The sequence below is a fragment of the Acanthaster planci genome, linkage group LG03 (genome assembly GCF_054643075.1).
Source record: "Acanthaster planci isolate LZ-2023a linkage group LG03, COTS_SCS, whole genome shotgun sequence".
Classification (NCBI taxonomy): Eukaryota; Metazoa; Echinodermata; class Asteroidea; order Valvatida; family Acanthasteridae; genus Acanthaster; species Acanthaster planci.
Genome location: NC_141779.1, coordinates 9,419,511 through 9,435,401, shown reverse-complemented (window position 1 = coordinate 9,435,401; position 15,891 = coordinate 9,419,511). Strand labels below are relative to the sequence as shown.

Here is a 15,891-nt window from a genome sequence, read left to right as displayed (position 1 = left end):
TTCATTTTTTAATCTTTTTAATGATCACTTAAAACGCTATCCAACTGTTCCTTTGTTATCTTTGTTGGGTTTGTGTGAAATTTTTGATCACCGTCATTTTCAAAAATAAAATCACATTCCGTTTGTTACAACCCTCCCCCCCGCGCTACATTGCAGGGATCGTAAACACAGTGACCTTTGTAAGTATCTCACAATGATATCTATTTCAAACCCATTATTCCCTTATCACAACTCTGCAAACATTTCTCAAAACATAAATCAGGAGACACGGGAACACTAGAGTGTCCACTTTACACATTTCATTGAGGGCGCTATACAATATTCCTGACCAGAGCTGCACAGAGGGTTGCGACATAAGTGTGTCAGTTGTTGGGAGACAGAATGGTTGATTATGCGCGCCAGTCCAAATAGACAATTAGCACACAATAGCTGCATGCTGTTTATAATAGCCAGCCATTTTGGTTCCCAAGTCTGAAGTTGGTACTACTCTCTCTATATACAGCTCTGTTCATGCCTCATGCATGCTTGTACGTTTCCCCTACGGTTACATTCCTGTACTGGGCGAACACCGTTCAAGGGCGAGGCCAATTTTATTTCAGATGAAATTTCACTATTGTGACAAATATCCGTCCAGTTCGCATGTAAAGTGAAGTATTTTCCCAGAAAATAAGTATGTATGCAACCTGTCGTTTTGTCAGAGAAGATGTGTTCTTTCCAAGGTTCCTGAATAGAATATCGTCTACATCTTGTCTCCGTAATTACAAAGCCCGACTTCGTGAATTATCATTCAAGGTATGAAATCTAGAAGTAAAATAACAAACTTGAATTCTGTCACTGTCTCAACATCGCAGTGACCGTTGTTTCAGAGAGAGTGGAAGATTCGCTCAGCTATGAAAAAGATCAGAGTCCATACATAAAATAAATTAAGAAATACATGTACATGAGCAGGGGTTTTAATTTTTTTAAAACTCCGCCAATTAAGTCCAGATGTATCACATAAGTGGGGGGTTTTCCAGAAGGTCAGATCATACTGTCGTCGCTTTCATAACCATCCAAATCGGCTTCGTCCTCCTTACATTTGATAAGGAATGTCATCACAATGAATATGTACACAAGCAGAATCCCAAAGACAGAGATAAAAATAAACAGGACATCATTCTTGCCGAATTTGTCGTGGTGGTATGCGTCAGCGACCATGTGCCAAATCTGGATCAACCTCTCGTCCACTTTCTCTTTTTGATGGCGAATGATCACGGCTATACTGCGTTTCAACGTCCACTTTAGCGCGTGGCTTTCGTACGTCCGGGGGTATCTTTCGTAGCCTTTGCCCTGGACTGGGGTGACTCCGATGCGCTTCATGACCAGGCCGACGAAGACGTCGTCCCAAGGTAGGTAACGCACGTGGACGGACTCCCGGTAGATGCTGACTGCCACGTCCCCGGACATGACATAGCAGGAGCCAGGGAAGAAAGGCGCATAGGTGGCCTCTGGGTACACCTCCTTCGGCGTGTACCACTTCTTAGAGGGGCCTTCCGAGTCACGGACCGGGGTGGCCTTAGTCCGGAGGCTCCCTTCTGCGTACTGCCTGCGGGGCTTCCCCTCTAGCCGTGTCACCAGGTTGTGCACGTTGAGCATCACGTCCGCGTCCACGCTCGCTACGTAGGTAGCACTGGGGCAGAACATGGTGATCCATTTCAGGCCCATCATATTCTTAATTGTCAGGTTCCGGTAAGAGTCCACAAAGTCCTCCTGGATGATATCACTATACTCGTGATTCTCCCGTTGGACTGACGCTGTGGTATTTCTGTTGGTGGTGGTCCCCAGTAGGAACATAGTGATGGTCCGCCTGTCCTTCACCACGGTGTCCCCGCCCCACGTCCGCCGGATCTGCTGTCTGTCGAAGACGTCTCCCACGCCGCTCTTGACCAGCATGACCAGGAAGACTGAGGAGTTGTCTACCGGGGCGCAGGCGTCCTCGTTGGCGATCAGAAAGCTGAAGCTGTGTGGGTTGATCTCCTTCTGGCTGTAAAGGGGTGGGTATGAGATGGCTGCCTGGGTTGCTTTCGGCGTGACCTTCCGCCTGCCGGTCAACGACTTGTCACTGTTCATGTCATGAATCTCCTGTGTGCCTTTATCCTGACGGAGCGACGGCCACGTCATGATCTTGAACCAGCTTGTACAGTATAGCGCGGTGAGCAATGCAAGTACAAGCACCAGCCGTCGTCTAGTCAACATTACGGCTGTAACCTCTCTCCGTTCAATTAACGCAGCTCCGATGCCACTACGCTATAAAATAATTTACCACCATCGTTGCTATTTTCACGCATAGGGCCCAGGGGCACGGTTCACCTCTGCTCGCAATCTGCTTTTATTTGGTGGTCACATTTGCCAGCTCATAAATGGATACGCATGTTCTCATAAAACTTCCGGTCATGTCAGACGAGGAGGAGTTTCGTGAGTAACATACCGACCCGATGTACGGCTTTGGGGATCTCCGCCGAGCTGTCTGTCGGAATCATGCCGCCATTCTGCTCGAAGGTTTGCCACCGGGTCGGTGCGACGTGTGCGTTAGATTCAGTCGCTGCATAGACAATCCCGAGTCAGCTGACAACAAAGGAAACAAGTCGACAGATCATAAATCCATGGCAACCAAAGGATCAACCCATCGTTCATCAATGTAGTGTTCAGTTTTTACCCATTCTGCACTGCATACGGTCCCTGAGTAAACGGTTGATATTCACGCTGAGCCTTTCTGTGTTCCTGCCCGTCGACGCATGTAATGAGCACACCACCACACAGATCAATGCAGTCGATGATTAACATAGGCTCCCACTCAATTTGCACGTCCAATGCTGGCAGGTTGGACCTTGGCCCATGAACTGAACGTAAACATGTTATCTGTCAGAATCACGATATTTTATTAGATCGCGGGCCAGTGTACGTATGGGAAAGACACTTGGCTCTGGTCGCCCTATGATTAGTTTGCAACAAAAGCAAAACTGCATGTGCAGCAATATTTCAGTGCCTCTGACCCATGATGGAAATTTGACACTTGGATTTCGTAGTTGTGTGGACATGGAATATGTTTGAATAAAAAGGGTTGGTTTCAGTGGGATTACGAGGGATAGGATCCATACTTTAGAAAGGTTGTATATTGATAAAGCAAATACTCATCGGAAAAATGTTAATTGTACAGTTATTAACATGAGTGGTACGTAGAGATTTTACTGAGTCATCGGGTTTTTTTCACAGCACTATTTATATTCGACTGCCAGCTTCGTTAAAAATCCACTTCAGAAAAAGGTGACAAATTAGCATAAATGCCGTGGGCTCGATAGTATACAGTTATTCAATTAATCTCTCGGTTCTGCTGAAAATAAGCAAATTTCAAGCACCTCTGTTTTATTTTTCTCTGATTCCCATGTTAGAAATTGGGGGGTTAGCCTAAAAATTAAGAAAGTGCACGACGGGATATTGAAGGAACGTGCAAGCACTTGTCCTTGTTCCATTCCCAGGAACGGTCTTAGTGTAATAAAATCATGTACATATGTATATGTGGTTTTTTTGTTTTGTTTCTTTTGTTTTTTGTTTTATTTTGTTTTTTTTACTATTTATATGTATGTAATGTCTGGCAACCATTGTAAATATTAACTTCTCTGTAAACCAAATATTTTTGGTCCTTGGACTTTTTCTTTGGACACCATCTTCTTTTTAACAATAAAACCGAAATGAATGAATGTAATAATTGGTTTGAAAAGTTTTTTGGGTTTTTTTATACCGAAGATGATCGGCCTTATTCGTAATCCGAAATCCAATCAATTCCGGCTTTGTTTGTCTGTCATCAGTGGTAAACTGTTCGTGCCATGGGTAAATTTTGTGCTGAACAGTTTCCGTTTACGTTCCTCCATACGCCTGTTAATCAAACCCCATGCTCCAGTTGACACTTTTTTTATGAATTTGTCTGGTAATGCTTTCGGCTAGGCATTGCAGCTATCCAGTATCTTATGTTTTACTCACAAACTAAGTGAGGCCTGGGTCTGTCTTGCAAATTATTTTCGATTGTATTAGGTGAACAAGGCAGGTGAAATAGTATGAAAGTGTTTTTTATAAGCCTTTAGATTTAGGCTGTTTTGACATTATTTAGTCCTGCCAAAGAAACACTGAGATTGGAAAAAAGGCTATTTCACCACCCAAACTTCGTCGATACCTACGTTGAAGTTTTTAAAAGTGTCACGCAATTTGTTTATTTTTCAATGGAGTTGGTAATTTGCGAAATGGGCTTCTTGCTCCTATTATCTAGTTTCGACTTTGGTTGGCTTCTGATCGGAGTCAGCACTTTCTGTGAGTCGAATTATTGTATCTAGCCACGATGGCCGTCGGATTGGATTGAACCAAGGCTATATCCGACTCAGGTTTTTGCCCGACCCAATGCACATCTTTAATTTGTGTGGCATAATCAGAGAGGCAAGCTTTAATTTGTGCTTGTATATGGTTTATGAGGGCTGTTGGGGTGGTAATTATGGAAAACAGTGCATTTTGGAGGGACTAACTCCTAAAATTGTCAGGGAAAATCGTCGCATTCGAGGTAAGTTATTGCAGTTCAATACCATGATGCTGTTCAGTCAAAAGTCAGAAATTTGATTTTTTTTAATTGAAAGTACTACTCAATATTTAAGAGACTAAATGCCACCCAGGCTGTCAGTGAAAGTTTCTTTGCACTCATTCCTTTATACGCTGTCTTCCGAGTTCGACGCACAACTCTGTATATAGAATTGACCCCAGTTATAATAAGACGGGGAGCTTCAAACAGCGATGTCTTTAGTATGCCCACTGATCGTCCAAAAGACTCTATGAAAAGACAGTGTGCTTTATGACGTGGGGAAAAGCCTCCACTGGTCCGCCTCAATGTGGCTCCCAACCTCATCCATATTATAGCTTTATTTGTATTCCTGTTTTCAGAAATAACATATCGTCACCGTAATGGCACATTGTGTATAGGGCTGAGCCAGGGCCGGCACATTCGGTCGGTACGCTGTCAAATTCTGTCTCTGCAGGCCAGAATCTTTAATTAAGGCCAACACGGTTCAATTGTTAGCGCCAATTAAGGAAGCTTGATAGCATCAGCAATTCGGCTTACAGCGCACAAAACTGCACCTGGGAGCCTCAATTAGGCGAGATCGTGTCTGCCGCGAAACCTCGCGAGGGTTGATCACGCCTACGAGGTTTGTAGATTCTGGCAAATTCTTCACCTCTCCGTTTCTGTTTTTTGCTCTGAGTTTGACATGAATGAAATTCAAGTATACACAACAAAGCAGAGTACAACCAGGTCCTGAACGAGAAAAAAAGGGGTTTGACTCCTTTTAAAAAGATACAAGAATAAATAAAGTGTAACAATAATTATGAAAATTATATAGGTGAACATCACCTTTGTTTCTTTTACGGCAAGGAGAAGTCTTGCTACTGCAAGTCTGTTTAACTTTTTCAGAGCTCCTCAGGCCTCACAGATCGTGCCAGTGAGTCTCAATAATGCCGTGTGGTTGCATAATTTTGGATGGAGCCCGTCAGCTTGGAATGGCTTCGCTTCAGCAGTTTTACGTCATCTATGGCAACCAATATGGTGGAGTGACGTCAGACATTACTACGTCATAACACGGAGATTATAGGCTCAAGATCGGTCATAGGAGTTCCTTCGCACACAGAGTTAAACCTATTACCGAGCAAAGCAAGATAAAACATGCAACAGAGTTGGGTTAATACTCATTACTGAAATTAGTTGCTTTAGAGTGAGCCTTAGGACGAAATAATGACCAAAACATTTTAAAACAATATTCTGGGATGGAAGTTCTTTGACAGCAACCTGATTTTAGACTTTTGCCGATTATTTCAGATAAAATGTTGGCACTAGATTCGTGAAACTTTTTCTTGTATCTCAAATTCAGGGGAAAATATCAGTGTCACCTGCATCCCTGCACTTTCGATGGATTAGTCATGGCCTTTGTAAGGGGGATTGTGGTTGCTTTGGCTGGCTTTGGGCATTTCCATCTCACCAATGTTAGTTTTTAATTTTTACCGTGCCGGAAAAAATCTCCAATTTCCTGTCCTAAAGACCGGTTCATACTACAGGCGAATATGAAAGCGAAGCGAATTTTGCCCCCGTGAAAGAATTGCAGCGTGAAAGTTTGATCTGGCGTCCTATAAATTTGTGAATGTTGTCAATTAAGCATTCGGTTGTCTGCATGTGCTGGTTAAATAACTCAGTCGCCCCACCCCTTGAAAACGTCTCGACTGATCTGCCGCTGCTATGGTGAGGTCGTCCTTTAGGAAGACCGAACTGAGCTTTCGCTTTAATGTATCGCTCAGTTGAGACATGGACGTGATGCCAGTGAATAATGCTGATGACGCTATCCCATGTAGTTTCACTGTGAAAGATTTATCAAGAGGCCTATGTGAGATCTGAAGACTTGTGACTCATGTACTTCAGTTGAACCAGAGTTTCAGTCGGTAAAATTATATAGGAACAAGGATTTCCTTTTCAGTGAATGGCTCGTTAAATGTGATGCTTAATATTTCTGTGACTACAGAGCGTACACGTCTGTTTGGTTGTTTTTCTAAGCAAATAATATTATTTATGTTGTGTGTTGTGAGTAATCTTCAAGAAAAACGCGATTCTGTACTAAAACCTCAGTAGAGAGTATCATGCTTACTCGACTAGTATTAAATCAGGCTGTAAAAAATGATCTTTTATTTTAATATTTCCAACACAGCGTAACATCAAACGCGACAAGAGACCCTGCAAATATGTTCTGAAGTAATATGTTTTTGCGTAACCTGTAAGAAATAATCGTGTTCACGTTTATGCCCTCGTCGATAGTGTAGCAACATGTAAACCAATAGCTTGGCGATTTGGCATCCCGGACAGGGCTCGGCGTAAGTCGCCATTATTCCTTCGCTGGACTGGAAGTTTTTGTTTTGATTGAAAAAAAAAAACAAAACAAAACAAAACAAAAAAACAAAAAAAAACACGAAAACTGTGCAAACTCTTACATGTCATACCAAGAACGCACATCCAAACTTGCTGTACTGCCTATTGTCACGCTACATGCCTTTTCTTAACATTTCTGCAAATTTTATGTACCAATGCTCGACAGTGAACCCCTTGTTACTCTGTATTTGTTTCAGCGTGTATTTTTTTCGTTCACTCCGGCATGGCAAAAGGAAGATTGAGTACGTCCAATGTAGCTAAAGGCGTGCCTGGTCATACCGTCAAATACCAAAATGTGAAATAAGCCGCCATATACGCGCCAACACACACAGCCAGACACGCTAGGGCAATTAAATTAACAGTGGACAGTTTCATCGCCTCTCTTGTAGGGTGTAACATCTGTCTACGCGGGACATACTTTTGCATGGCTTTCTGGTACACCAGGATCAGTCGGTTGTCAACGCTCTTGGCGTGATGCTTCGCGATGATCGCTATGCTCTTTTGGAGGGCCAGTCTGATCAGCGTGCGGCGGGACAGCGGGACGTAAACCTGGTAGCCCTTCCCGTCACGCGGTACGATGTCCGCCCACCTCATGACCAGCCCAACGAACACATCGTCCCACGGGAGGAACCGCACGTGGACCGACTCCTGGAAGATCGTGGTGGCCACGTCGCAGGACATGACGTAACATCCCCCTGGGAAGAAGGGCGGGTAGGTCGGCTCTGGGTACAGCTCCACTGGGGTGTACCACTTCTTGTAAAGCCCTTCAGCGTCGCGGTACGGCGTCCAGTTCGTCTTGAGGCTCCCCTCGGCGAAACTGTACCGTGGTCTGTCGGCCAACCGCTGTAGGAGGTTGTGGAGATTCAAAATGATGTCCGAGTCCACGCTGGCCACGAACGAGGCGAACGGGCAGAAACCGGCCACCCACCGGAAGCCCATCATGGTCTTGTAAGTTAGGTTGGTGTAGGCGTCTATGAAGTTCTCTTGGATTATATCGTTGAAGCGAATGCTTTCGTGAAAAACACCGTTCCTGACTGTTTCGTTAGCGGTCTGGCCCAAGAGGAACATTGTCAGGGTCAACTGGTTAGAAATGTTCTGTACCCTGCCCCAGGTCAGTCGTATTTGTTGTCGGTCAAATATATCCTCCGGTCTGGATTTGACGAGTATCAGCAAGCGTAGGGGCATCGACCACTCCTTAATAGCGTTCGTGCATGCCTCGTGGTTAGTTATCGTAAAGTGGAAGGGGTGCGGGTTAATGATACGATTGCTGTACATGGGTCGATCTTGGCTTTCCGACTCCCTGGAATTATTACTGCTACTGCTGAGAGTTCCAACTTCAAATGAGAGTCTGTCGCGATTCGCCACGTAATCGACCTTACTGGGATGCTTGACAGGGGCATGCACGACGCTTCTGTCGTCCTGAAAGTCCGGGCCAACCGTGAATCTCTGATCGGCCAAGTACACCGCGGTATCGTTATCGTTTCTCCAGGCGGTCAGTAGCACCCAACTGATGAAGTACACAATGATAGCACACCTAAGGAGAAGTTTAGTGTTTCTCCGGCTGATCATCCTGGCGCAAGACGGATCCTGCGTGAGGGTTTAACATCAACGGTTGTATGGGCCTACTTCACCGAGATTCATAAACAAAGATGGCGGCCTTTCACTTCCCACTCTTCCTACGATATTGAGAAGGCTCTTATGCCTCGAAAGTTTGCCTGCGTCCCCTGAGTGCGATCGACGTGACGTAAACGTAAGCTCCCTCACAAAACACACACATCGTGGTACCAATCATTCAGTTAAAAACGACGCCACCCGTGGAAAAATCGTACACAATGTTTCAGTCATTGCCAATGTCTGGAAGAAAACCTAAAGATGGCCGAACAGCTAGTTTCGTCATGAATGCCTTGTGACTCATGGCTGCGTTCTTAATCAGCTGACTTCCTCCTATGAACCATGTCTCATTCCTCAACTCATGCCAGCTCCTGCATGGGAAACGGGTGCCAAACGTGAACTTGGAACCCCCCAAGTCACACACAGGTCTGCTGTGCAGGCACATGTACATGGGGGTCGCGGCTTGCAACTTTCAATAGAGTCCAATGCAGGTCAACATGTGCGTGAAGGTATACGGACTTTAAGCTGCAAGCAATAAATAATTTCTGTTTGTATTAGGGCAGGCAACAAGCGCTTGTAAAAACAGACTCAATAAAATAACACACTCGGACAGAGCATTAATCTTGGGCACGTTACAAGGGACGATTCTGAATTTACTCAAGCCACCCAGAAGTTTGGGGTTCTGAGTGAAACGTATTTTCATAAGAATCATCAACGTTAAACAATGGAGATAACACTTCTTGCCAGCCAGCCCCCGCCCCCGTTTCTGTATCTCCAGCCAGCGCTGTTGCTCCAAATGAAATCACATGTATCCTACAACTGAAAGGCGAACATAACGTAGGGAACCCATCTCTGCTCGACTCAAACTTTGATTCTTGCTATGGCACTGCTCTACATATTTGAGGTTCTTCATCACTTGGTAGAAATGGTAGAATGGGAGAGTTTCATCCCCCTAATAAATTTCAATCGCACCAATAGTAAGTTACACTTACCAACGAGCTCTTTCAAAACCTGGATTTGGGATGGAATCGGCGTTTCTGGGATAGAGTCTACCGTGGAAGGACTGCTGTGATACGGAGCTAATCACCACTTCTAATGGAATAACAATATAAATTTATGAAGATCGTTTAATCATGTGACTACCGAATTGTAAAAAGAGAGCAAAAACAGCTGACAGGTGTGCGTATGGTGGAGGCTACTACGGGTGCGCGTAAAAATAGTGACGGGGGGGTCAGTAATTTTAAAAGTGTGTGTGTGTGGGGGGGGTGATGTGGATGGGGTATATCCCCTATCCCCCCGGGATCTCCGCTCATGTGTGTAGCTGCAGCGATCAAGACGATTTTCTTGAATCCGTGTACGGATTCTGTTTAAATGAAACTATAGTTTTATTTTAACAGAATCTAGCAATAATATATGAAGGAGAACTCGCAGAAATGCTTGTGCGATGGACACATTGCATTCACGCTTGAAAAAGTGAGAAACCCATTTGGCTCTCAAGGTTCTATCATCAGTTGTCTATCAATCGTATCAGTCAATCCTAATCAGTCGTCAATTCTACCTTGTATCTTCCATCATTTCCCTTGAAAACTCGCGTGTGAGATCGTGACGCCGGCAATTGCAAAGTTGGTGGTGCAGAATACAGGTGTGAGTCGGTGACTTGAAAAGTGGGGGATGATTATGTTGGTAACCCCCTCCCCTCAAAAAAGTAGGGAATGTATCCCCCATCCCTCCGGGATCTCCGCCCATGCTTCAGATGATGCGATGATATCCAGCTAAAATTCTTAGCCAGCACGGTCTTTCAAATTGACCGCTTATAAAGCGTAGCAACTATTGAGGGCGCCATGTAAGTGAGCAAGCGGCATTCGTGAAGATTTTTTTTTTTAGCATTGTGACGTGTTTGTGTGGGACGCCAGCCACGCTTTGCCAGCCAGTGAAAAGAAAATATTTATGCCGTGTAGTAGAATGAGGAAAAGTCGGCAGTATGCAGTCCCAAATCGTGGAGGGGTTGTAAGTAAACAGAAAACAAAACAGACCGAATGTTGCCATAGTTAGTATCTAAACTGTTCTATAGTCCCTACCAACCATTTAACATGGCTAGTTAAATGTTAATAACCCACAGAACTGTCGGTTTCGTTGTACATGTACATGCGGCTCTATTGTGGACGACTGGACGACCATAGGCCTGGCCTGGAGGACCGACGAAGCCCATCTCTGCAGGTAAATTATTCACCCCGTTCCCCTGCAACTTACTACTCGCCAACATCATTTCCCCACAATGCATGGAATTGCAATTAGATTGTATACATGTATACAATGTACATGTATGAATAACACAAACACAAGGTCTATGTCAGTTTCCTGTTTCTGTAGGCCAAAGTATACCAGCATAAATTATGTAATGTATTACTTGACATGCATTTAAGAATAACCATAGAGCAATCGTGACTGAGATCATGTCTGTCCTATTATGCAATGAATCGCAGGCATGCCATATGTAGGCCCTGATACTGATTGGGGGAATTGAAGGAATTTCCATGCTCCATGCACTGTTCGTTGGGCGAACCCAACCATAGACCCCACAACGCAGGGTCAACGCATTATCCAGCTGCACTCCAGCATGACGCCGACAATTTATTATGCAAATCCCAATCTGTATTCTGCGCTAAACGGGTGTTCTCACGGGCGCCATTGCGTTTTGATTTGCTCTGTTTCAGTTGGCCCAAGAGTGGTTCAAATTACGATTTGGACAGTCGGTGTGTATCGTGTTGATGATGACACCGTGACCTCGTAAGTCTGTGTGAATGGCTCCAGGCAGGATAGGCAACGGCGGATAGGCAAGTCGCCATACATGCCATACGTGTGCCGTGCGTGTTCATGTAGTGTTGGTGAATCTCGTTTGGCAGCTTTCGTACGTATTATGATGCTCGTTCTCCTGTGTGCTCCGCGCGTGGATTTTGTAAATCGCATGCGGTAGTGGGACACTGAGAGGACGACACTCACAATGGGAGGAAGGAAACGACGAAAACAACTCAGGCAGAGACTGGCCTGCGTGATCTTTATAATTGCTGTAGGGTGTTGCATGTATGTAATTTCTACTCGATCTGAGCGGGGTAGTTTTGAATCTGTGGAGGTCGAGGAATGGCCTACTGAGAGTGGTCACCACCTCCATCAGCAACAGTCATTGTTTAGCGATGATATCATCAATCCTCATCCCTACCATTTCACCATATCCAACCCGACTCACTGCCACGACATGAACACATCGGAGGATGGCCAGCCCTACCTACTGATCCTCGTCAAAGCCGCGCCTGGGGATTTCTACGATCGCCAGCAGATCCGCCGGACGTGGGGTGGCACAAGGATAGTGGGCCAACAACTCACTAGCACCCTGTTTCTTCTCGGGTTGAGCCGGGACGAGGAGGTGAACGAACGGATCCGTGAGGAAAGTATTCTTTATGAAGACATCGTTCAGGAAAATTTCATAGACGCATACTTGAATCTGACGATCAAGAACATCATGGGTATGAAGTGGGTGGCAACCTTCTGCCCCAACGCCTCCTACGTGGCCAGCGCTGACGCGGACGTCATGCTGAACACCTTCAATTTGGTCAGGCGGTTGCTGGACAAACCTCGCCGCCGCTACGCCGAGGGTAGCTTGCGGCGAAACACGATGCCGGTCCGGAGGCCGGACAAGCACAACGCCAAGTGGCTGACATCGAGGGAGATGTACCCAGAGGCTACCTATGCGCCATTCTTCCCTGGGTCCTGCTTCGTCATGTCCCGGGACGTGGCGGCCGACATCTACAATCAGTCGCAGCACGTGCGGTTCCTGCCCTGGGACGATGTCTTCGTTGGGCTGGTCATGAAGCGCATTGGAATCAAACCTCGGCACGCCAAAGGGTACGAGCAGTACGTCCGTTTGAGCAGTAGCAAGGCCATAACCAGGGCCTTAAGGCGCGGCATAGCTGTTCTCATTAGACACCAAGTAGACAGTGTAGATGAACATTTATTGGCATTGTGGAAATCGGCCGTGACATTGTCACAAAGACAAGAGAAGCCACATTCGGCCTCCCCTCTACAAATCGCCGTCTTCGCAGTTGCAATCATCTTGTTTTTCATTCTGTTTTTTAGTGTAGGGGTAGCCTTAATGCTGGTCTGATGATACACTGCTTTCCGCCTCGAGTAAAAGCGCCCCCTCGTTGGTTGAAAAGAGCCGCGTTGGTCAAGATTAAGAGTGTTCAATTTGTTGGTAGCGATGCAGGCGTGACGCGTGCATTTCCGAGTCCTTCGTGAACCAGCGAAGTTCAGTTTCGCCCAAAGGAGCCTCCGTTGCTGAGAGAATAACGCCCTTGGTCCAACTGACTGATTAATTGAATTTGGCCCTCTCAGTACTGTGTATTGAGGGTTCGTAAAATGTGTTAATTTCAATTCGATCATTGTAAGTTAGTTAACAGTGTTTTTATGTACATGTATGTATTTTTATTTATTCCTATATTTATCCGAGGTAACCTAAACAGCAAAAGCTAGTTTTCATTAGTGCCCAGCATGAAACAAAGTTAAACTAATAAAAAGAGCTAAAAGCATACTCCCTACTAAAGTTTAAGGAAAACACGTTAAACAAGAATGTATAAAAATGACTTAGAAATACAAAATGCAAACAGTATTAGTAAAAACGAACCCATGTGGCAAATGGAAGTAAGCTCTAAAAATGGAGGTATTAAAATGATATATTTTTTTACATCGCTATTCGGTTAGTCTGTCTGAAACTTGCAACTTGCAAGCATTTAAAGCTTTCCATGTTTTCCTGGTGAATGATTCCACTGTGTCTGTCAAAATGGAAAGGAAGAGGCTGTTTATTTTTTTTTTTCTGGGATTCCATTATTTGCTTGCCAACTGTCATGTTAAAACAACAGCGAATCACCAAAGACAAGAAAATAAGTATGCATTAATCTGTGAAATTTTGCTCGTTGAAATAGTTTATAGCCTCCAAGTTGTTTCTTTCTGGAACGTCAAATCACTTGTTTTCACAAATGTCTAAATAAATATGTCGGCGTGTTACACCCGTAAGATGCCAGATGCCTCTTAAAAAGTGGGGAAAAATTGAAGTAGGGGGAAATTTCAGTCGATTAGTTGATTGTACATGCACTTAGAGTTTCGAGGAGTGCGTGAAAAAATTGATAAAATTCTTGACAAATTTCTACCACCCTCCTCGGTGGCCAGATACTCTATAGTAGTCGGAATCGACTGAAATTAATCAAAATACCCGTGTACGTGTAATTATACATTCATATTAATACTAATAATACGCATGGGCGTGTCGAAGGGGAGGGGGCAAGGGGTGGAAAAAGGAAAAAGATACAGAGATGTAACGAGATGCAAATAACCAGTTTGCTTGCAAAAGAACCCTGGATAATGACCTTCCATTGTTAATGGTTTATCATTTCGTTGCTGAAGAGAGCCTTCCCCCCCCCTCCCAATTTTCCTCCGGAAAAATCCTGGTAGCGCCTATGATAACAGGCCATGTCTGTCAATGTATTCTAGAGGTACCCATGCAATTTGGCCTCATAGCTGCTACACACCTTGTTTAGGAGTTTGTGACACCTTTTGACAAAATCCAAAGAGACTTCCAGAAATTTTTTAATGTTATGTTAATGTACTTGTATGTGTGTGTTAACAGTTGTGCAGACGTGAAATTCATTTCTGACAAGGTGTGGTTTTTAAGTTTTGTATATGACTTTGTTTATGTGTATACCTATTAAATTATTAAAACTCTAGTTTGTATTTCTGTCCATAGAGACAGGCATTAAAGCTGAAATATTGTGTGGAAAGATATTTGTGCATAGAGACTGACCGTCATGTATATGTACTATTTACTGTGCATTGTAATTTCATACTAAAACATAAGAAAACAACGAAAATGAAACTGAGATAAACGAGCACAGTGTTCAACAACATTGCTGGCAATTTTGCTACGTTGAACCATTTTTAATCACCCACCTTCCGCATGAGATCTCATCTCTGTTGTATTCACAGGTTCCTTTATTCCTTGATGAAAATGTGATCCCAGTACATGCTCTCAGACTGCTTTGAGATGAATTGAAAATGGAGGTTAAAGGAAGTCGAGAACCTTATAGGAACCACATTAAAATCTGTTGCATGGTCCCCAACTGACTGTTTATCGCACAAGTAAATGTTTTCTTCCAAAGGTTTGTTTTACATTGAGGAAACGGTTGAGAGAAATGCTTGGGAAGCCGTACCAAGCACCGATACATTTTGTAGTATACATAACAGTGTGCCGTAATTGCCATTAAATGTATTTTGGAATGGTAATGTAAAAAACAGACAAAATTGGACCCAAATGCATTTAACAGAAAGCTTTATTTGATTTTTAGTTCACGCAAGTAGGGAGTACAGCTACAGTAAATGTACAATGATGCGGCAGTTATTACAAAAACATATCAGTTATATACACAAAATGGCGTATCACTCAAGTTTGTATTTACATGTTTAAATTATTTATTTACGAAATAATGTACAAACTCTACCGAACACAAATCAGCGTCTTCAGCAAGTACATAATTTTGTGTGTTAGCTTAGAGAATATTAAAGCCTTGTATATTTTGGTTACTGGTTTTTGATAGCACAATAAAGACAATTACAGATACGGGACTGACGGTTTATTATTTGAAACCTTCAAGGGAAGTTCAGCGTCTGAAGAACTCTCCTTTCGGGGGAGGATGGCATTGTGAATAACGAGTGTTGTGACATGCCGTCCATTTCTTTTACCTGTTGCGCAAAGGAATTCACGTTCCATTTGGGTTGCCCCCCCCCCCACTGCAATAAACTCCTTTGCTGTTAATCCATGGACAACGCGCAGGTAACAAATGCTTTTGCATACATTAGCGGATCAAGGGGGGCCGTCCCCACCAAAGGGGGGGGGGGTGGTGGACGTTTTTTAACACAATGACAGGCGAGGGGGCTATTTCTTTTCCCTTCCCCTTCAAAGAGTGTAAAAGAGCTCCCAAATATATCCCCATCCAAAGTTTGTACTTGTACGGGCGGCCCAAGTTTGCAGAAATACCACCTTTTGGTTGGTTTTCGATTTTACCTCAAATTCGTTCAATATGGACAGTTTATCCCATAGGGTTGTATTTTCCATCAGTGGAACGTGTATTATTATCTGGTGTTCTGGTAGCAGCCTGGGAGTTTTAATACTCTGTGAATTACCCATTTTTACCGATGGCCTACTATAGTTTTAGCAGCCACTTGTAGGACGAATACGACTGTATAACGTCAAA

General features: G+C 44.1%; 3 protein-coding genes across 4 annotated transcripts; 1 reads left to right on the top strand and 2 right to left on the bottom strand.

Annotated features, from left to right (window-relative positions):
* Window positions 1-3,260, bottom strand: LOC110984433 (beta-1,3-galactosyltransferase 1-like). The gene has a single exon (XM_022244640.2). It carries the CDS (start codon window positions 2,233-2,235, stop codon window positions 1,021-1,023), a length of 1,215 nt encoding a protein of 404 aa, XP_022100332.2. The 5' UTR covers window positions 2,236-3,260; the 3' UTR covers window positions 1-1,020.
* A 2,219-nt stretch (window positions 3,261-5,479) lies between these two features.
* LOC110984424 (beta-1,3-galactosyltransferase 1-like) lies at window positions 5,480-9,060 on the bottom strand. The gene is made up of 2 exons (XM_022244627.2): window positions 7,401-9,060; window positions 5,480-5,707 (listed from the first exon to the last, which is right to left on the bottom strand). The coding sequence occupies exons 1-2, from the start codon at window positions 8,549-8,551 to the stop codon at window positions 5,644-5,646; spliced, it is 1,215 nt and encodes a 404-aa protein (XP_022100319.2). The 5' UTR covers window positions 8,552-9,060; the 3' UTR covers window positions 5,480-5,643.
* Window positions 9,061-10,447: 1,387 nt separating this feature from the next.
* On the top strand, window positions 10,448-15,262 carry LOC110983697 (beta-1,3-galactosyltransferase 1-like). 2 transcript variants are annotated; one of them, XM_022243171.2, is made up of 3 exons: window positions 10,448-10,600; window positions 10,713-10,810; window positions 11,308-15,262. In XM_022243171.2, exon 3 carries the CDS (start codon window positions 11,595-11,597, stop codon window positions 12,750-12,752), a length of 1,158 nt encoding a protein of 385 aa, XP_022098863.2. In that variant the 5' UTR covers window positions 10,448-10,600; window positions 10,713-10,810; window positions 11,308-11,594; the 3' UTR covers window positions 12,753-15,262. The 2 variants fall into 2 exon arrangements, with proteins under 2 accessions (XP_022098863.2, XP_086990768.1); XM_087134642.1 differs by lacking the exon at window positions 10,448-10,600 and having other exon boundaries at window positions 10,612-12,493; window positions 12,725-15,262.
* Window positions 15,263-15,891: the final 629 nt, after the last annotated feature.

Bases quoted from the DNA above. Each gene is read 5' to 3' on its own strand.
- LOC110983697 (XM_022243171.2), top strand. From the start codon at position 11,595: ATGGGAGGAAGGAAACGACGAAAACAACTCAGGCAGAGACTGGCCTGC.
- LOC110984424 (XM_022244627.2), bottom strand. From the start codon at position 8,551: ATGATCAGCCGGAGAAACACTAAACTTCTCCTTAGGTGTGCTATCATT. The intron at 5,708-7,400 runs GTATGTCCCGCG...GCTCGGTAATAG, and splicing joins TACCAGAAAGCCATGCAAAA to GTTTAACTCTGTGTGCGAAG.
- LOC110984433 (XM_022244640.2), bottom strand. From the start codon at position 2,235: ATGTTGACTAGACGACGGCTGGTGCTTGTACTTGCATTGCTCACCGCG.